The sequence below is a fragment of the Arachis hypogaea genome, chromosome 9 (genome assembly GCF_003086295.3).
Source record: "Arachis hypogaea cultivar Tifrunner chromosome 9, arahy.Tifrunner.gnm2.J5K5, whole genome shotgun sequence".
NCBI classification, from domain to species: domain Eukaryota; kingdom Viridiplantae; phylum Streptophyta; class Magnoliopsida; order Fabales; family Fabaceae; genus Arachis; species Arachis hypogaea.
In genome coordinates, this window is record NC_092044.1 from 100,366,983 (window position 1) to 100,390,042 (window position 23,060).

Here is a 23,060-nt window from a genome sequence, read left to right on the forward strand (position 1 = left end):
ATAATAAAAAAAGAGTTAATGTAAACAAAAATAATAAGAATTCCATAAATAACATAATAACATTGAACCGTACACACTGGACCGTGCGAATTGAACCGGAAACCGGCAATCAATAAACAATATACACGAAGCCGTTAACTAAAAGACCTAGCGATCAAACCGCGAACCCTAAACCGTTAACATTGAACCGGAAACCGCCAAACGAAAAACCATAGGCACAGAACCATTCATGATAAGACCTAACGACCAACCCGTGAACCCTAAACCGAACACATCGAACGGGAAACCGCCAAACAATAAACCACGGGCATGAAGACCATTCAGTCTGAGATCTAGTCACTTGACCGGACACATTGATCCGTGCGCATTGAACCGGAAACTGGCATACAATAAACAATATACATGAAGCCGTTCACTAAAAGACCAAGCGATCAAACTGCGAACCCTAAACCGTACACGATGAACCAGAAACCGCCAAACGATAAACCATAGACACAGAACCATTCATGATAAGACCTAACGACCAACCCGTGAACCATAAACTGTACACGATAAACCGAAAACCGCCAAACGATAAACCATAAACACAGGACCATTCATGATAAGACCTACTGACCAACTCGTACACATTGAACCGTACGCATTGAACCGTAAACCACCAAACAAAAAACCAAAGGCACAGAACCATTCACCCTAAGACCTAACGACTAAACCGCGAACCCTAAACCGTTCACGATGAACCAGCAACAGCCATTCGATAAACCATTAGCACGAAACCGTTCACTCTAAGGCCTATTCACTAAAACCGTACACACTGGACCGTGTGAATTGAACCGAAAACCGGCAAACAATAAACAATATAGACGAAGCCGTTCACTAAAAGACCTAGCGATCAACCCGTGAACCCTAAATCGTTAACATTGAACCGGAAACCGCCAAACAAAAAACCAGAGGCACAGAACCATTCATGATAAGACCTAACGACCAACCCGTGAACCATAAACCGTACACGATGAACCGAAAACCGCCAAACGATAAACCATAGACATAGGACCATTCATGATAAGACCTACTAAGCAACTCGTACGCATTGAACCATACGCATTGAACCGTAAACCACCAAACGATAAACCAGAGGCACAGAACCATTCACCCTAAGACCTAACGACCAAACCGCGAACCCTAAATCGTTCCCGATGAACCAGCAACAGCCATACGATAAACCATTAGCACGAAACCGTTCACTCTAAGGCCTATTCACTAAAACCGTACACACTGGACCGTGCGAATTGAACCGGAAACCGACAAACAATAAACAATATAGACGAAGCCGTTCACTAAAAGACCTAGCGATCAACCCGTGAACCCTAAACTGTTAACATTGAACCGGAAACCGCCAAACGAAAAACCAGAGGCACAGAACCATTCATGATAAGACCTAACGACCAACCGTGAACCATAAACCGTACACGATGAACCGGAAACCGCCAAACGATAAACCATATACACAGGACCATTCATGAAAAGACCTACTGAGCAACTCGTACACATTGAACCGTACGCATTGAACCGTAAACCACCAAACGATAAACCAAAGGCACAGAACCATTCACCCTAAGACCTAACGACCAAACCGCGAACCCTAAACCGTTCCCGATGAACCAGCAACAGCCATACGATAAACCATTAGCACGAAACCGTTCACTCTAAGGCCTATTCACTAAAACCGTACACACTGGACCATGCGAATTGAACCGGAAACCGGCAAACAATAAACAATATAGACGAAGCCGTTCACTAAAAGACCTAGCGATCAACCCGTGAACCCTAAACCGTTAACATTGAACTGGAAACCGCCAAACGAAAAACCAGAGGCACAGAACCATTCATGATAAGACCTAACGACCAACCCGTGAACCCTAAACCGTACACGATGAACCGGAAACCGCCAAACAAGAAACCATTAGCACGAAACCGTTCACTCTAAGGCCTATTCACTAAAACCGTACACACTGGACCGTGCACATTGAACCAAAAACCGGTAAACAATAAACAATATACACGAATCCGTTCACTAAAAGACCAAGCGATCAAACCGCGAATCCTAAACCATAGACGATGAACCGGAAACTGCCAAACGATAAACCAGTGGTACGGAACCATTCACTATAAGATCTAACGACCAAACCCGAACCCTAAACCGTACACGTTGAACCGAAAACCGCCATACAAGATACCATTAGCACGAAACCATTCAGTCAAAGACCTATTCACTAAACCATAAACATTGGACCGTGCGCATTGAACCGAAAATCGGCAATCATTAAACAATATACACGAAGCCGTTCACTAAAAGACCTAGCGATCATTCACTGTAAGACCCTAAACCATTAACCCTATCAGAAATTTTTTTTCATTTATTTCAATTACTACCAACATAAATATTAAACTTTTTGTTAATGATTCTCATTTCTCTCTAAAATTTATGTTTTATTAGTTTTAATTAAAAATATAGTTTCCCACTTTTATATATTATTTTTATTTTGGTCTATAAATATTAATTTTATTAGAGAATTAATTAGTAAGATCTATTCAGTTATGTAAATTAAAATGATAATATAGTATACAAAAATTATTACTGCTTATGCTAAATAACCTATTATGATTCATAGAATATGGCGAGGTTTACCCAATTTAATTTCAATTTCGCCTTACTAGATAAAGTTATCACATGTTCTTTTTCAAGAAGAAACTATAAACCGCACCTAGTGGTATCAATAAAATCATATACATGTATACAACGTAATTAAGGCCATTAAATAATATTCCATTTAGGTAGGTGGTGGTTAGTCTAGGACTACGAGCAAGAAGATGGTGCAATAAAGTGGAGACCATGTTGCATGCCTACAAGAAGGAGGAAATGAGTTGGTGGTCTAAGCATAAAAAACTACAACTACAAACTATATGCTTACAAATTCTAACCCATACAACATGGATACTAGAAAGAAGCCCTCAACCATGGCAATCGAATGTTTGGAAATGTTCTATGGAATTGATCGAACTGCATTCAGGATGCTTACGCAAGTCCTTCACCGTGAAGTTAAACAGTCCCTGATGGTCATGGCATTTCTACTGTCAATGGAGACAATGGGACTGAATGGTATTGTGCAAACAGCCATAAAAAATGAAGGCTGGTTTATGAACAGTCTTGTCGATGAATGTGTCATCTGTTTGCAATGCCTACTATCTCATGAGTTCTCTGGGATTGTAGAGAAGTCCAGAAAACTCGAAACCCTCGGACACATGCTGAAAACTGAGCTCACGTTATACCAGGTTCATAGGATGAGATCCGTCCTCCTAACTCTAATTCCCGATACCCTATCAACCATTTGCGCTAGAATTCTAGGCGACATAACGATGGATGCGGTGTGGTTGGAGTACCAGAGGACTCCTAAAGAACTACTGGGTTTCAACACACAGGACCAGTGCATATCGGTTGCACCAGAGGCATTGAGTAGACATAACAATGGCCAAAGATTGCATATGCAACAAGGAGGAAGGCAAACTAAGCAAGATAAGGGAAAGCAGAAGTACGTCTACAAGGAGTTGGATGACGCGGAACGTCCAAAGACACTGACCGTATGCTTCGGTCGAGAGTCCATGCCCACTGCAGATGGCATTGCTGAGTTTTTCTGCAACATGTTTGGTCATGTGGTTCAAAGGGTGACAGTCATTCCTCGGAGGGACAAAGACTCGGGTGATTTTGCTTTCGTTCTTTTCAACGACACATCAATCCCGCGCATTATCATAGGGGACAAAGATGTCGTTCATCATACCATACAAGGCATGAAATGTTGGATCAGATGGTGGACATGAACACATTATCGCTGTGTGAATTAGTCATACAATATACGATAAAGGTTAGTGTCTTTTTTTCAAAATAATCTACTTCCAACAAAATCTTTACTTGTTAAGGGAGATGAAATGTACGTTATAGGCTCATTTTTAATATCCAAGTTAGATTATCTTTCCATGTTACTTGATTCTGTTAATAGAATCTTGATCAATCCGGTTCCTTATTCGGCTGTGGTCATGAAGTTTAAATTGGAAATAACAAACTCTACGACCATTAATTAAGTTAATGTCGTTTGGAGTCCTTCACCATCTACCTCCCAAACACAAGATATTATTATGTACTTGAACTTGCTGGGACTAACGTAGGAGACATACCAGAAATGTTTTTTGGAAATATATTACTTGAAGTTCACCTTTTTTAGTTGGTCATTTTAAATTCGGACCGGTGTATGTGGCAGACAATTTGTGTATAAGTTTTAATTTTATTCGTGGGCCCTAAAGCTGTTGTTAGGAAAAAAAATCTTTCTAAAACGTCAAGGATTATACACTATGACCAAAAATTCTAAATGACATTTAAGTGGGCCAATGACAATGTACTTGTTTTGGAAATCTAGTACGTTTCTTTTTTTTCTTAACTTTTTTCAAAACCCAAAACCGGGAGAGTGCTCCAACTAAAGAATAACAAAGTTAAGAAATCAAATAAACCCAGCATTCTCGAGGGAATACAATATTGTGACAATGATTTTGTTATGGCCACAAACAAATCTTAAACAAGAAGAATAGTTAAACCTATATTTTCATGGTAAAACTGATTGTTTAACATGTTAAGGGGAAATTTTTTTCATCTGTAATGCTTAACATAATCCATTGTTTTCCCACATACTAATGTTATCATATATGATACGTGCGAAAAGTATCATTTGCATTCAGTAGCATTGTATTTGCATGCAGTAGCAGTCAGTATCTGGTTGATACACTGCTGATAACCAAACGTAGTCGCAATAAAATAGAAAGCAACATATGCACCATAAATACAAACCATAGTATATCATAACTGATCACCAAATGTCAAACACATTACATCAAATACAAAATAACACATTAAGGATAACATTTTGATTAATTACACTACACAGGAAAGTTTATAGGTCTGCATAAATCTGTTAATTTGACCGCTGGTTAACAGACGATTCATGAGAGGTCTGGGGTCGCTGTCGCTTACTAGGACCTGCCTCAACCCCCCCACCATGTTGCCTCTTGTTTACACTGTAGTTGAGTTAAAAAAATTTAAGCATAAAACATGAAAACGTGAGAAATTAGACCAGAAAATAATGGTCCATTATTACTCACCCTGACTGCTGAGTATCGAAATATTGCTGTTGTTGAATCCGGCGGTGATTCCTAATCTCGGTCTGGTAGACTCTAAGTTGGGCTTCTTTGTTGAAGTAAGCCCCGCACACCGAAGCTAAGCGTTGAACGATATAGTCAGGCAAAACCTTTGCCGCATACAGTTCATCAACAACACACGGAGGTTCATCTTTCCGGTTAATATCCCGGACGAGCATGTAGAATACTCCCCAGCCGACGTACCTAAGCTCCACACTCAGCAAAGAACTTCGTCTGTACATGCGCCGTATCCTCCCTAAATCAGCTCCCTTTATCCAAAACCTGTTACCTTCTTGCTTGGGTGTGATGTGGAGGCAATTGTCTTGAGTGTCAACCAAATAAAGATCAGTGGTACTGTACCACTTGAAGAGATTCACAATATTAGGTGGGAATTCAACATCTTCCTGTGGCGGAACAAGACAAAACCATGGCAACTTAGTTTTCCAAACGTTTTTTAACAGAATCATAACAACAAAAGAAGGCAAAATTGTGGATATATGTACATCTGTTGCAAAGAGCCCAAACACATAGAACTGGTTGTACGATTGTTGAATGTTCCTTAATGCATTAACATACCTAAACCAACATGTAGAAACAACAACGAATAAAACAGAGTGGCCCGAAACCATAAAAGAAGGGAGTAGCCAAACATTTTGTGACTCTTTATTTAATTAATCAATGCATGCAATTATTTCAATATGCTCTATTTTATTCTTTACAGATACGGCTGCTATCAAACGAGGTGGTAAAAATTGAAGAAGATGCTTACCGGAATCCAGACTCCATTCTTGATTAATTACTTCAACGATGGCTGTGGTTGAAGGGAGGGAGATGCCAAGGAAGTTTTCAGACGAACAATAGTTGATTAATGAACGTAACTTTTTTTCTTCTTCAGTTGTTTTGCTATGTGACTATGTTAGTTGAGAATTTATTAATCCTTTTAATGTAAAATTAATCCAACCGTCGAATTAGTGGTAGAAGGTACTTAATATTAGCCAACTCTGTGTTATCCGAAATTTTGGAAAACGTAAAATAAACTTTAATTCATTGATTATCAAAATGTTTTGGAAATGTGTCGTTTATAAATGTGCAAAGATTTTTTTTAGTTTTATGTAGTTAATAATTTTCATTGAAGAATCTAAATATAAACAATAATAGTTATCAAATAGATAGTCACAGGCATTTTAAAAAAGAAAAAAAGATACCCAATAATCAGATTATTTAAAAAATTGAATTTAATTTTAAAAATTTTAAAACGTTTGTTTCGAGTTTCTAGCGGTTTTAATTTAATCTAGCATTAATTTCGATAGTAACAATTGTTGAAGAATTTAATTTTCAAAGGAAATAGTAGTAGTTACGTATAAACCGACTTATTAAATTAATTATTTTACGTAAATCTTAAAATGTGTTCCAGCAACTTTGCATAAATTAATGCGGTTAATAGCAATCAATTAATAATTTCATTTTCCTAGGATTTCTTTTTTTTTGAAGTTAAATTAAATTTTATTTAGTATTTCGTTAAAAACGAACTTCGAAGGAGAGGGATTTACGGGGAGTTATTGGGATAGAACAGAATATTTGTTGGAGATTATCGAAAACCACAAGGTTTAAGTAGCTAAATTACTCACTAAATGTTTTTTTGTAAAAACGCCGCGTTTTTAACTCCTCATTTTTTTACTTTATATTTTCTTTTAATTCACAAGCGTGTAACATAAGTATCCTTCAGTAATCACTATTCACCTTCCATCTTCCTTCACAAAACACTCCTCATAGCAACCCCAACCTAACACACAATTTGCTGCTGAAGGCATCGACTCCAACAGCTTCGTCTCCGAGAAAATGTCAAACAAGGTGAAACTCTATCCTAACTCTTTTCCTGATAGTGATTAGTTGTTAATCATCATCTGCATGTAGTGTCAATGTAATAAAAATGTAATCTTTGTAAAATCAAAATAAGACGGTTAAGCATTTTTTAAATGAATGGGTGACTGATTTGGGTTTCTGATTTGTTCGTCTGAAAAGGATTTTATGCATTTAGGTTTGATTAAGTTTGTTCTATTAAAGATTCAATAGATCACGACAGTAAACCATTTCAACAAAATATAGTTGCACTGTTTGTGGAAAAATTTAACCACTTTGTTTCCAATTCCAAAAACATGCATGTGTGTTGATTTTAAATCAGAAGATTCGACTGTATGGGTTTTTTTAAATGAACTCTGACTTTGTTCCTTTTTGAACTTGGCAACTGTGTGACACTTGCCATAGATGACGTCTTCGAAGGACAAGGGTAAGAGAGTCCAAGCGATGGATGACGGTACGACACAGAGCTACAAGTTGAGGTTTCTGAAGCCAGTAATAAGGCCTTCAATGTTCAAACTGGTAATTAACATCCATTTCCTTAACACCTCTTAATTTTAAAGTTTTTGCAATGCTTTTGACAGAAGTTTACCTATTTTTAACAGTCATTACCTATAACTCCCGATGAGCTACCAAACCGTACCCCCTACCTGGACCTGGTTGTGCCTGAGGGAAGGAATAACCCCTGTCGGTGCTTCTGGACGCAACTCTAAAGTGGCAAAATTGCATTGACTCGAGGCTGGGAGGAGTTTTATCAGATGTACAAAATCAATCTGGACTCCGTGCTATATTTCACACACAAAGGAAACTCCACTTTCCAAGTCCGGATTTTTGATTTTGGTGGCATTGAGAATTCATACCAAGTCCGTGATCCTGAAGAACCACCATATGTAAGGACTGGTAATTATGAAATTGCAAAGTGTATCAACATCCCTCCTTCAGCCAGTGCTAGAGCGGTTACTGCAAAGGTCAAAAGCAAGTGGCCTTTTTTGTGATGGACCTAACTGCTCGCATGATGTCGTCGCGATTGTTGGTAAGCGTTAAGTTGTTGCAACATTTTGGTTGAAATATTGTTTTACTGAAGTAAGCATTAAATTAGCTAATACTCACTGAAATTTCTTGTGTTATAATCAGCCGAACGTCCCTCATCTCAGTTACTTCACTGGTCAGAGGCACCCTATCATCCTCACACATGGCCACATACAGGTCGAAGCTACTATACAAGGTACAGTGGAAAAAGGGATGGTAGCTTCGGTGTTATTTCTGGAGGATGGGAGAACTTTGCTTCATTGTGCAACTTCAAGCCAGGTGGTGTGGGGGTCTTCGAGGTGATATCAAAGGAGCCAGTGACGATCATCCAGGTTCGATGCAAATAGGATGCATAAGGATGAGTGACTGAAGGCGCTTAGCCCCTGTGTTTGACCTCTTTGTCATAATATATCATGATAAGACCTTTCCCATAGGTTTAGAAAGTATTATATGTTTCTTGTTTGTTGCACAATTATATTGACTTTTTTTGGGTGTTATTAAGTTGAAAACAACTTTTGGTAGTAACTAAAACAGAATCGCATTTGCAAATGTTATATTTTTCTGCTCGTTTTTTTAATTGACTTTTCCATTTTAACTTGATTGGACAAAAATTAGTTTTCCAAGTACAAATGGCAGAGTTGCCTTAATTTTTTTTTTTGAAGTATAGCCAGAATAAATTGATTACTTTGCTGGCCTTTACAAAAAATTAAAAAAAATCTGGCCCAATAGGCGAGGAAGACAACAAAACCTCGTATTTTTGTATATGAAACTCTCTTTATATGTTGGGTTTTAAATTGAAAATTTAAAGGGTTTTTTTTTTAAAATTGGTTTAGTTTGACCTTAAAATGTTAAAGAAAAAAAAGTAAATCGAGAAAGATGAAAACATCGGTAATGTTTGAATGAAGCCGTATGTCACCAGTTTTTTTTTTAACTTGGTTTAATGAAAAATGTTTTTCTTTTTGATACATGAACAGAATAGTAAAAACTTAATTCGGCCCAATCAATGAGTAAAATAGCCCAACCGTAGTTTATTTTAATCACTCAAGGGTGGGTAATTTATTGTGGTTGGGCTTGGATCTCAGCTGGGCCACTGGTCTAGCGTGGAGTGTCTGCCTTTTTTTTATTATTTTGCAGGTCCAGCGCATAGATAAGAAGAGGTGGATCTGGAAGAGAAGAACGAGAACCACAAATTGCCGATCCTAATGAGATAAGACTTTATCCACATCCAATATCACTCTACCCAACACCAAGCGAGGGTTCTACAAATGGGCAGATTGTCTTCAACCCCATCAACGCTCGTTCGGTTGAGGTTTTCCCTAATTCCACAAATCGTCACAATTAGAGATAGTATCGTGGATGCCCTGTATCGTCTCACAGGATGGGTTGTTTCTTGCTAAATCAAAGTGGCTCTTTCGTCGATACGATGGTAAGTTCTTCTCGGTTTATGGAATAAATTGTGAAGTCATTATATTAGGTTGTGTATTTGGACATGATTTTGTTGGAACATGGTTGTTAATGTATATAATTGATTTGATGAATGAATTATTGAGTGTTTTATACCTGATGTGTCTGTCTGGGATTTCAGATTGTGTTCGGGAAGCAGTGTTCTTTCCAAGTGTTGCTAGGTGGACTTTTGTGATCCAAGATGCACGTTGGTCGATAAAATTGACAGCGATGGGGTTGCCGTCGCCGTTCGGATGCTGGAAACTGCAGTCACAGGTGTTGCCGGAAGCAGTCGTATTGAAGGAAGCCACTCAATACTCGAACCTAAAGCAGCCAACAAATCTGACTATGAAGGTAAGACAATGGCGTGATGGTTGTAATGTGAATAAAGTTTTTCAGAGTTACTTGGTTAGGCTCTTTTAACACAATATTGTCGGAGGTACCAGCGGGTGACGGGAAAAAGGTTTGACTGAGAAAAAATATAGATGCTCGTGTCTGTTTGAATGAAAGTTGGTATGGAGTTGTTGGTTTCTTAGCGCTAAGGCATGGGTATTTTGTTGTTTTTCTGTGCACTGGTAAATCCATCATGAATTTCTTGTGACCCTACTGAGTGAACCGATGATTGAATTTTCGAGGTTGATCCATTTTCATCACGAGCACCGGGATGTGGGAAATGATTTTCCGTATCACTTCCTGCTGGTCATTATGAAAACATTTCAAACTTGACTAGTCATTCTTTGCATTAGTCAAAGTGTATCACAATAAATTCGAATACGGATTCAGCATGTACTTGAAAACCACAAAATATCCATGTTTTAGTCTTAAGAACTCAGGAAGTGCATACCAACCTTCATTCAACCAAACACTATCATCTACCTTCCTCCGTCTGACTTTTATTCCGTCACCCGTTGGTAGCTCCGACAAAATTGGAGTTGATACTCCTTCCCACTTAGCCGAACAAGGAACATCTTCTGTAGTCGGCTTGACACACTAAATTAAAGTTCGACAACATGTCATCGGCTACAGACCTCGATAATACTTCCTTGGGTTTTGTCTTGAGTAATTCATAATTTTCATACGTAGCGGAAATCCGTGAATGTTTCACGATCGGTTGTACATACGACCGCTGTACCTTTTCCACATACTTCTGCACGGAAGAAAAAAGCAAAATATTAACTAACGATATCTCATCTCAATGCACGACGAGGATGCGCAAAGGGAACAGATGACGTTGCTTCTCCCCCAAGAGTTCAGGAAGATGGTGAAAACGAGAAGTACCATTCCGGATGGTGTTTGGGTGCATGCAGTAGAGCTATTAAAAGAATCCGACTAATTGATGGTTGGTCCATGTGATGTATTTCTTTGAATTTATATACTTATATTTAACATAGGCTATTGTTGTGTATGTAGGTAGAACAATGGGAAAGGAAATTGATGAAAAACCTAGAACCCAAAGGCTAAAGAGTAAGTAGCAGTTTCGTGGATCTTTTTTTTCAGGTTTACTGAATTAATTGATTTTTTTGATTCATCTATTGTGTATAGTTGTCGTGATGAGTTTTATTAATATCAGGTCATAATAGTCAACAATGTTACGGATGCTGGATGACTACATTTTGGAAACATTCAAGCTCTCAATCCCAGGAAGCAAAACCCTGCCTATCAAAGACCCTGCCTATCAAAGTAAAGTCATGTCGTAGTCAAGTAGCTGATAACATAGAAAGATTCGCTATTGTTCCTAGTGTTAAATTCTGTCAGTATGTAAGACTCTAACAACCTCGAAATGTTATTGAACATAATAATCGAAACTATGATATCAGCGAATAAAAATGTGTTTGTGTTTACGAATCTTCTGCTTCATATATCTATATATATTTCAAACTGCTTTCATACACAGTGTGCCATTTGCCCTTAAATAAAATTTTCAATGAATATAGGAAATCCATAATAACAAAGTAGATTCACAACCTCAATGTTACAAAAGAAATTTAAAACCATGTATGAACAATTCAATCTTGGAGAATATAACCCATTCAATCTAATAATTTGGTTGGTAAATCAAATGCACTAAGAAAGGAAAAAAATCAATTAACACAGCTCTATTTTTTCAACTGTATTGCATAACCACAATGGTAGGAAGTCTTTACCCCAAATGCAACCACAATAAACTGCAACTAAACTACAGGAATGTAAGCAAAACACATGCATATTATTCAACATTATTGTCATCATAATGGACTAAGTAGGGAAAAAAATTAAATTTACACAACTCTAATTGATCAACTGCATTGCATAATCACAATGGTAGCAAGTCGTTACCCAAAAGTCAACCACAATTGACTGCAACGAGAATACAGCAATGTAAGCAAATCACATACATTGATACATATAATCGAACATAATTATCACCCTAATGGACATATTCATAGTTAACGTAAATAAATACAACTTAAAACTCCTCAATACCAAGTAGTGACAAATACATTGCGGTCAGTAAATCAGGATAGATCACGCTTTTAGAACCAATTATACTTGCATTGCACTAAATTCAAAAGACTAATTCCTTGAAATGGTCAAAGTGTCCTATGCATCGACGCGAACAATGCCATGTACGATCCTTGTTTGTTGCCACAAGGCAGTGACGATGGTAACTGATCTCGGACATCGATCTGCACATGTCGTGTGTCACATTTATCATCAATGACATCATTATCGCATCCATAGTTCGTGAATGAATGTCTCTTGTCCTGCTGTGACTCCTTCAACTGCTGATAACATTATAATCCCCAATCAGAAACTATAATCATGCATAAAACCATAATGGTCATTCATCGCAAAGTGGTTAAGAGGAGTTTTACGCATCACACCTGTGTTAACGAGTCGAGATTTTTATTGAAAACACAATTCGTGGACGCGATGTCAATGGATTCGCTGCTTTCATGGAGGCTCCGCTGTGTTATAAATTTTTTTTCAGACAAGAAGAAGGAGATCTTCATTAATTTACCCAGTTCATGACACGGAAATTAGATGTTTTTTTAAGAAAAATTACCTCAACAAAAGTGTTGTCTTTACCCTTCCGGTTTCTCATACCCGTCGCTGTAAACTTCCTTGTTCCACCCTTTTTAAAAGGCTGCCCAAACAGAGGAGCATTCACATAGTTTAATGGTCTTTAAAGGGACACACACCGAACAAGATTTTTCACAGCATGACTCTATTTAGAATAAACAAATCGTACCTTGGTATTAGGTCCTGAGTGGTGTTCGGACTTAATTGAGAACGACCTCGAAGAATTAGCAAACCTTTCTGGACTAAAACCTGAGTCCTTGGCTGATGCATTGCTGTATGATCGATCGCGAGGGTTACCTTCCACACTATGCTGCATCAGATCTGGACAGCGCTTGTAGTAATGACCGTACTTGTGGCAATTAGAGCATGCTCTCTTCTTCCTCCAAGAAGACCTCTTAGAAGGGGAACCTTTGCTTTTGACAACAAAGGGATCGTTGATGCCTTCCACGTTAACATTAGGAGTTGACTTGCCTTGTTTGCATGACTGCAGGCGGATAACTAAATTGACAAGTTCAGACTGGACTTCATCAAAGTCTGCAAGATCCTTGCAAGCAATATCACACAGCTTGTTGCAATTCGATGCCAATGCTCCAACTCGAAACTTTAAGACCCTTTCGATATCATCATTCACAGGCATTTCTGTGCTAATAAATTCGTTCTTTGCATTCTTTGTCCACCTTTTGTATATCAACGAATCTAGAAACTCAAGTATGTTTTCGAACTTCATGGCACAGAAGATATGACTACAGGGAATACCACGTGATTCAAACAGCTTGCACGAGCACGAGAACAGATTCTTACGTCTATCGACTTCCACCCTTCAATCTTTAGTCGGGTCTCCGAGAGCAGTCACACTGAACTCTACCTTGTCCAAGGTTGTGCTTAGTACAGTTATATTCAAAGCCCCTGCCCTCTGAATCTCATTACAAATTTCCTTGAAAATGTTTCGCGTGAAATAACATGATACAGATCTTTCATATACCTCCAACGAGATAATCATCACTGGCTCTGAGCACTGAGACTTAAAGTCAGCTATTAATTCGTTGCTTCTATACTCTTTTAAGGCCCTATCCAGGTTATGCATGAAGTCAATGAGGGTGTTCTTGCGATTAACATAAAATCTGATGAGAGAATTTATACCTTCACACTGTGATGTCGTCCTTATGTAACCGAAAAACTTATCCCGGAGGAAACAATGGGACCACATCTCACGAGTTTCGTACGTCTTTTCCATCCAGGTACTGCCAACAAGGTTGTGCTTATCCAAAATGGCTGCCCATCTCCGATCAAAGTCTCTCTGGTCGTTGTTGTCGTATATAAGACCCTTAAAATCGTGCAAGAAATTAGGATTCTTTATATTTTCACATGCATTTCTCTACAGATGCCATCCGCATAACCGATAGGTCGCATCAGGCATAACATTCTTGATTGCATCTCGCATGGCAAGGTCTCCGTCAGTTATTACTGCTTTTGGACTTTTCCCACCCATCGCTTCAACAAAGGTTTCCAACAACCACTTATACGTCTCTGTAGTTTTGTCGGATAGTAGGCCGGAGCCGAAGATAATAGTCTGCCCGTGATGATTGCATCCAGAGAAAATGACCAAAGGCTTGTTGTATTTATTCTTCTTGTAGGTTGAATCAAAGGCAACAATATCTCCAAAGCAGTGATAGTCGATAATTGACTGCCCATCTGCCCAAAAAATATGCTCCAGCCTTTCGTCACTAGTGAACGTATACTTTCCAAAGAACAGCGAATCGTTGTTTGACTTGCCAATCAAATAGTTTATCGCCGCATTGGCATCCCCGTTTTTAACTTTTGCCCGACAATAGCGATCGATGTGGTTGTACAAATCTTTCCGTGAAGCCAGCATGACGATATCCACCCTTCTGGAATGCAATATACCCCATAATATGGCAGCTCTTGACACCAAAATTATGAAGATTTTCCACTTGGACTCTATCAGTCACAGTTAAACGACGATTGGCCGGTACCAGATGCGCAAATTGGGGTGGCGTCAGATCGTGGTTGTGAGATTTCACAAAACATGATACCTTCCATCTACCGCAGCCATAGTCAAGCTTTACCCTAAGCCGAGCTGGACACTTGGTTCGCGTTAGTGACCTTGCCTCCCTTGATCTATCATCCATATCAAGATACCTCATATTTCTCCAGCCCTCTTTGTTGCAAACAAGTTGCCTGCTAATGATTCTACCTTGATTATCCCTAACCACGTCGTCCTTCCTCATTACAAATCCATGCCAACAAGAATAAGCGTTATAAAATTGGCAAGCCTCATCCTCCGTCCTAAACTCCAGGTTCCAAATATCCTCCACCATTTAAATCCGCTATTCTTTTTACACCACAAACTTCTTCACTCTTGCTAGTGGAATCCAGCGAATCCACATCGTCGTCATCAGCATCATCTTCTGCATTCGGTTGATAATCGAAATCATCATCCAAATCATTATCAGAATCATTCTTAACATCATCCTCCTTTATGGACATAATTTAACCCCTGCCATAATTTTACCAAAAAATGTCAATAAACAGAGCCAATGGTAGCAACTACGGGAAGCTAAACTAAGCTACATGTAAAATTAAATGAACCAAAACCAATTAAACTAACCCAATTGTTTTCGATCCCAGTATTAGGTTTTAATTTGAATTCCCCAAAGCTAGCCACAGCATAGAACTGGATAATGTAACTTAATTTCCAAATTCAAGGATAGCTACCCAACACCCTAAACAGAGAACCGTTTAAAAGGCATAGACTATCATCCAAATTAAACTAATCTGGATTAAGAAAAAAACTTAATCGGACATACCTTGATCATAACTAGAGGTTGAGCTTCAACGGATAAAAAATGCACTGTCAGAGTCGGAGGGAGGTGACCTTTACCTAATCCGACGCACCTAATTCAAAGGCAGCCGAAAAATGAATGTTGGTAAACCAGCTTCCAACAGCCACAGCTTCGGATCTAGCAGAAGTTCTGCTACAAATTTCTCTATCGGAGCCACATCAGTTTAGCGTTCGCCCTCTCCTCAGTTGACGTCGACGCCAATCCGACGAAAGCAGAGTACCAATTCTGAAACCTGTTACTCAAAGGAGATCATTCTTGCTAAATGGACGCTGGGTATAGAACGAAGGTGAAAAAATCAAACAGGGTTGGGTAGTGGGTTCTAGGATAACAAAATTCAGGGTTGGGTAGTGGGTATAGAACGAAGGCGAAAAAACCAGTGGGCAGTGGATTCTATGCGTTTTCCAGGAAGTGAAACATGACTTAAAAGGCTTGTGAGACATGCATGTTGAATTTCAGAAAGTGATGGAGGGTATTTTATAAAATGAAAAACAAGTTAGAGATTATAAATTATAATTATAAATGTTCCCCAATACACTATATAGTATATGTATACAATAATTAATGTAGTATTTGTTATAGTATATGTTCATTAAAAGCTTTTGCTATTATCAATAAATGCAATTAATGAAAAGTTAAAAATTTTTTTAATTAGTGACTGAGATGATGACACATATGCAAAGATAAATTACCCATAAAATTGCCATGGGTTTAGAAAAAATCACCTTAAATTATATAGTATATATGAATTTGCATAGTTGCGTGCGCCCTTGTGTTTGAATGACAAAAGCCGCGTGACTTCTTGGAAACTTGCATGACCAAAGTTTTTTATTATTATTATTTTTTATTATCATCATCATCATTACTACATTAATTAAGTTTAGCTTAGAATAATATATATATATATATATATATATATATATATATATATATATATATATATATATATATATATATATAACTTCATCTCACTGCAACGTTAAGAAATTTCTCAAACTTGACCATAGGAAATAATTCCTCCAACTCAAACAAAGACTCACAAAGTCACAATCAATGAAATTAACTAAAGGTCGCATTTCCCCACCTTAATTTGTCAAACAAAATCATCAATCAATATATTGGGTGCATGTAAATCCTTTCTTGATTATATAGCTTGGTCTATTCAATTATGCACGCAACTATATCATCAATTACTGTACTCTGGTACGACGGCAAGTTCTTATTTGTCATTTGTATATTGAGATTATTTTTTTTAGTAATATAATTTTTTGGGTACATATTTGTTAATTTATCTGAGAATAAATAAAATGTTTAATTATTCTACGAGAAAATTCTACTTCTTTCTCGTATGAGATGTTAAAATAATATTTTTTTTTTCTAATTTATAAATGTACATTCTCCTCCTTTCTAATTCTTAAAAAACCTCTTCTTTAATCTATTTTAAATTTTTTGTATTAACTAAGGTTAATTTTATCCATTTTTAAAAAAAAAAATTTTTTTTGAAAAAATGTCTATTAACAAAAATTTTATTTTTATCATTAAATTTTGTTTACCAAAATACCTATTAATAAATTATTTTTTATTGATTAAATTGTATTTTTACCAAAATATTTTAAAAAAATTAATAATTAAATTATTTTTTTCTAAAATACCGCCCACCCTTCAATAATTTTTTAATTATTAAATTGTGATTTTACTCAAATTTTTGTTAACAAATATTTTATATTTACTATTAATTTTTTGATATCAATATATATTATTTTAACATTAAATAAAAAAAATCTTACCACTGTTAATATGTATAACAATTAATGTATATTGATATTGAAAAATAATCTTACTAAAATTTTTTATTTAATGTTAAAATAATATATATAGATATCAAAAAATTAATAGTAAAATATAAAAAAATTGTTAACAAAAATTTTGGTAAAATTATAATTTAATAATTAAAAAATGATTCAAGGGTATTTTAGAAAAAAATAATACAATTATTAAATTTTTTAAAAAATATAATTTAATCAATAAAAGAATAAAGTTAACATTAGTTAACACAAAAAAATTTAAAATGGATTAAAAAGGAGGTTTTTTAAAAGTTAAAAGAGAGAGGAATATACATTTATAAAATAAAGAGGAGGGGAATGTCATTTTAACATCTCGTAGAGGAGGGGCGGAGTGGAATTTTCTCTTATTCTATTGGTCTTTATAATTTTATCAAATTTTTAATTAACTTTTTATATTATATTTTTTAATTAAGTCTTTATAACATTTTTAATTTTGTAATTAAGTATTTGTCAATATAATAAATGTTAGAGTTAATAGAATATTTTTTTTCATAAATTGAAGGTACCTACAATTAAAATAGAATTAAATTTTTGATTATTTATTTTTTGAGAAAAATATATCGTTAATTTTAATATTTTGGACACGAAAATGATCTAATTATAAAATTAAAAATAATAAAAAATGTAATTAAAAAATATATATAACAATTTAATTATAAATTTAATAAAATTATAAGATCTAATAAAATAATTAAACCAAAATAAAATTATGGACTTATGCTCGGGGTGAATAAAAAACCTCTGTATTTGACAAGTTTCATGAAGGCTAGCTAACAAGGGATACCGCAATGTATAAATATTTGTGGAAAATTTTATTATAAAAAAAATACGAAGAATTTGAATTTTTATCGGTGAAAATGTAGAAAAAGAAAACTACTTGTAGATAAAAATTTAATATAGTGTTTCACTAGAGTGTTGGTAAATTTGATAGGGCGTGGACTTAAGTTTGTATTAAAATTTTAATTTAGGGAGCAAATACGATTTTTTTAAAATCTTGAGTGGGTTCAATCCAAAAATTTTTTTAGTGTTAATGTAAAAAATAAATTGTGCAGTAAAATACAAAAAAATAAAATTAAATCAAAATAAGAAAAATAACAGAAAATAAAATTAAAAATGCTGGAAGTACAAAAAAAACAAAATAAAAATAAATAAACTGAAATCAGAAATTCAAATAAATAAGTAAAAAAAATAAAGACAAAGAGAAAATAAATAAGTAAATTAAAGCAAAAGGAAAGAAAGAAACAAAATTAAATTTGAAATCAGAAGAAATTATATAACTAAATAAAAAGTAAAAAAACAATAAAGGTTAGAAAAGAAAAAGAAAACAATGAAATAAATAAAAAATTGACTCCAAACACTCGTATTTGTACTTCGTGATTTTCTATTGTATCGTTAGAATTGAGAATTTTTGCAAGTTTTATGTGACTGTGAAATGTTTTATGTTAAAGTCTCTCAATTTTTCCAAATTTATCTTATTTATAGACGGCAAAAGTGGACTGCAGAATGCTCCTCTCTTCCCATGATCTAACTCCTTTTTTCTCAAGCCAGGACCATACCTTGACCATAGAGAATCTTGACTCCTAAGTCATCACACGTCTTCTCCAAGTCTCACATTCTCTTTTCAACTTACTCCCCAAAATTTGCACCTATGTTCTCAGCTCAGCTTGAGGGTCAAGCAAAAGTTTTAATTTTCTAGGAAAAACCAATAACTGTTTTTCGACCTTTTTTTATGTGTTGAACTCCAAAAGAAGCCTCTGCATGTGTAAAGCTCAAGCTCAGCCCAAGCACACACCAAGTGGGCTCCGGAAGTGGATTTCTGCATCAATTACTTACTTCTGTAAACCCTAGTAGTTAGTGTAGTATAAATATGACATTTTACTATTGTATTAGACGTCTTTTGATTGATCTTTAATCAGTGTATGCGATTTTAGACCTTCATGGGGGCTGGCCATTCGGCCATGCCTGGACCACTTTCACTTATGTATTTTCAACGGTGGAGTTTCTACACACCATAGATTAAGGGTCTGGAGCTTTGCTGTACCTCAAGTTTTAATGCAATTACTACTATTTTCTATTCAATTCAGCTATTCCTGTTCTAAGATAGTCGTTGCACTTCAACATGATGAATGTGATGATCCGTGACACTCATCATCATTCTCACCTATGAACGCGTGACTGACAACCACTTCCGTTCTACTTTAGACCGGGTGCATATCTCTTGGATTCCTTAATCAGAATCTTCGTGGTATAAGTTAGAATTGATGGTGGCATTCATGAGAATCCGGAAAGTCTAAACCTTGTCTATGGTATTCCGAGTAGGATTCCGGGATTGAATGACTGTGACAAGCTTCAAACTCGTGGTTGTTGGGCGTGATGACAAATGCAACAGAATCAAGGGATTCTATTCCAACATGATCGAGAACCGACAGATGATTAGTCGTGCCGTGACAGAGCATTTGGATGCCCTACATACAGTTTGCCATGGAAAGGAGTAAAAAGAATTGGATGAAGGCAGTAGGAAAGCAGAGATTCAAAAGGAGCACAGCATCTTCATACGCCTATCTGAAATTCCCACTAATGATTTACATAAGTATTTCTATCTTTATTTTCTGCTTTATTTATTATTCGAAAACTCCATAACATTTACTATCCGCCTGACTGAGATTTACAAGATGACCATAACTTGCTTCATACCAACAATCTCCGTGGGATCGACCCTTACTCACGTAAGGTATTACTTGGACGACCCAGTGCACTTACTGGTTAGTTGTGCGGAGTTGTGACTAAGTGTGATTCACGTTTGAGAGTGCTACCAAGTTTTTGGCGCCATTGTTGATGATCACAATTTCGTGCACCAAGTTTTTGGCGCCGTTGCCGGAGAATGTTCGAGTTTGGACAACTGACGGTTCATCTTGTTGCTCAGACTAAGTATTTTTTTTTCTTTTCAAAAAGTTTTCAAAAATATTTTCAAAATTTTTCCTTTGTTTTCGAAAAATCCTTCAGAGTTTTTAAGAATGAATTCTAGAGTTTCAAAATGGTATGCTAAAGCTTGGCTAGCCATCAAGCTTTAGACTAACCTGGTATGATTCCTGGAATTTTGATTGAGGACTTTGAATTCATTACTTCCTTTTTCCTATATGTTTTTTGAAAAATATAAAATAAAATCCAAAAAAAATAATAAAATTATAAAAAATCAAAAACATTTTTGTGTTTCTTGTTTGAGTCTTGTGTCATGTTTTAAGTTTGGTGTCAATTGCATATTCATATTGTTCTTGCATTTTTCAAAAAATTCATGCAGTCATAGTGTTCTTCATGATCTTCAAGTTGTTCTTGGTAAGTCTACTTGTTTGATCTTGATAATTTCTTATTTTGTGTTCTTTGTTGTTTTTCATATGCATTTGTGCATTCATAGTATCTAAGCATTGCAAATTTATAAGTTTGGTGTCTTGCATATTTTTTTTGCATAAAAAATTTTTCAAAAATATATTCTTGATGTTCATCATGATCTTCAAAGTGTTCTTGGTGTTCATTTTGACATTCATAGTGTTCTTGCATGCATCATTGGTTTTGATCCAAAATTTTCATGTTTTGGGTCATATTTGTGTTTTTCTCTCTCATCATTAGAAATTCAAAAATTAAAAAATATATCTTTTCCTTTTTTTCTCTCAATTTCGAAAATTTGGGTTAACTTAATCAAAAAATTTTAAAATTAGTTGTCTCTTGTAAGTCAAGTCAAATTTTCAAATTTTAAAAATCTTATCTTTTTTAAAACTTTTTCAAAATTCAAATCTTTTTCATTTTTCTTTCATGATTTTCGAAAATTTCAAAAATTATTTTCAAAATCTTTTCTTAATTTTATTTCAAAATTTTTGAAACTTAACTAATAAGTAATGTGATTGGTTCAAAAATTTGAAGTTTGTTACTTTCTTGTTAAGAAAGGTTCAATCTTTAAATTCTAGAATCATATCTTTTAGTTTTTTGTTAGTCAAGTAATTAATTTTAATCTTAAAAATTAAATCTTTTCTAACCATATCTTTTTAATCATATCTTTTTATCTTATCTTTTATATCATATCTTTTTCAAAAATTTGATTTTAAAATATCTTTTCTAACTTCTTATCTTCTTATCTTTTCAAATTTGATTTTCAAATCTTTTTCAACTAACTATTTGACTTTTTGTTTATTTCTTATCTTTTTCAAAACCACCTAACAACTTTCCTTTCTCTAATTTTCGAAAATACCTCCCTCTTTTTTCAAAAATTCTTTTTAATTAATTAATTGCTTCAATTTTTAATTTTAATTTTATTTCTTATCTTAAATTTTGAAAATCACTAACTTTTTTTCAAAATTTATTTTCAAAATTCTCATTCTCTCATCTTATTCTATTTATTTATTCATTCACTAACACTTATCTTCATCTCAAATCTCTGTCCCTATCCTCACCTTTGTGTTTGGATTCTCCTTTCTTTATTCCCTTTCTTCTTCTACTAATAATAAGGAACCTCTTTACTGTGACATAGAGGATTCCTCTTCTTTTTCTGTTCTCTTCTCCTTCATATCAGCAGGAACAACAAAAAAGGCATTCTTGTTGAAGCTGATCCAGAACCTGAAAGGACTCTGAAGAGGAAACTAAGAGAAGCTAAATTACAACAATCCAGAGATAACCTTGTTGAAATTTTCGAACAAGAAAGGAGATGGCAGCCGAACCCAACAACAATAATGCAAGAAGGATGCTTGGTGATTATACTACACCTACTTCCAAGTTTGATGGAAGAAGCATCTCAATTCCTACCATTGGAGCAAACAATTTTGAGCTAAAACCTCAATTAGTTGCTCTAATGCAACAAAACTGCAAGTTGTATGGACTTTCATCAGAAGATCCCTACCAGTTCTTAACTGAATTCTTGCAGATCTGTGAGACTGTTAAGACTAATGGAGTAGATCTTGAAGTCTACAGGCTCATGCTTTTCCCTTTTGCTGTAAGAGACAGAGCTAGAGCATGGTTGGACTCTCAACCTAAGGATAGCCTGGACTCTTGGGATAATCTGGTCACGGCCTTCTTGGCTAAATTCTTTCCTCCTCAAAAGCTGAGCAAGCTTAGAGTGGATGTTCAGACCTTCAAACAAAAAGATGGTGAATCCCTCTATGAAGCTTGGGAAAGATACAAACAGATGACCAAAAGATGTCCTTCTGACATGTTTTCAGAATGGACCATGATAGATATATTCTATTATGATCTATCTGAGTTCTCTAAGATGTCACTGAACTATTCTACAGGTGGATCCATTCACCTAAAGAAAATGCCTGCAGAAGCTCAAGAACTTATTAACATGGTTGCAAATAACCAGTTCATGTACACTTCTGAGAGAAATTCTGTGAATAATGGGACGCCTCAAAGGAAGGGAGTTCTTGAAATTGATGCTCTAAATGCCATATTGGCTCAGAACAAAATGTTGACTCAGCAAGTCAACATGATTTCTCAAAGTCTGAATGGATGGCAAAATGCTTCCAACAGTACTAAAGAGGCATCTTCTGAAGAAGAAGCTTATGATCCTGAGAACCCTGCAATAGCAGAGGTAAATTATATGGGTGAACCTTATGGAAACACCTATAATTCATCATGGAGAAATCATCCAAATTTCTCATGGAAGGATCAACAAAAGCCTTAACAAGGCTTTAATAATGGTGGAAGAAATAGGCTCAGCAATATTAAGCCTTATCCA

General features: G+C 35.5%; 2 protein-coding genes and 1 non-coding gene across 3 annotated transcripts; 1 reads left to right on the plus strand and 2 right to left on the minus strand.

Moving 5' to 3' along the window:
* Nucleotides 1–2,991: 2,991 nt before the first annotated feature.
* On the plus strand, nucleotides 2,992–3,876 carry LOC112709370 (uncharacterized). Its single transcript, XM_025761258.1, has one exon. It carries the CDS (start codon nucleotides 2,992–2,994, stop codon nucleotides 3,874–3,876), a length of 885 nt encoding a protein of 294 aa, XP_025617043.1.
* Nucleotides 3,877–13,453: 9,577 nt separating this feature from the next.
* On the minus strand, nucleotides 13,454–14,882 carry LOC112709371 (protein FAR1-RELATED SEQUENCE 5-like). Its single transcript, XM_025761259.1, has 3 exons — nucleotides 14,699–14,882; nucleotides 14,054–14,592; nucleotides 13,454–13,957 (listed from the first exon to the last, which is right to left on the minus strand). The coding sequence occupies exons 1-3, from the start codon at nucleotides 14,880–14,882 to the stop codon at nucleotides 13,454–13,456; spliced, it is 1,227 nt and encodes a 408-aa protein (XP_025617044.1).
* A 7,548-nt stretch (nucleotides 14,883–22,430) lies between these two features.
* On the minus strand, nucleotides 22,431–22,534 carry LOC112713377 (small nucleolar RNA R71). The gene has a single exon (XR_003158350.1). It is a non-coding gene; the product is annotated as a small nucleolar RNA R71 (small nucleolar RNA).
* Between the last annotated feature and the right edge of the window lie 526 nt (nucleotides 22,535–23,060).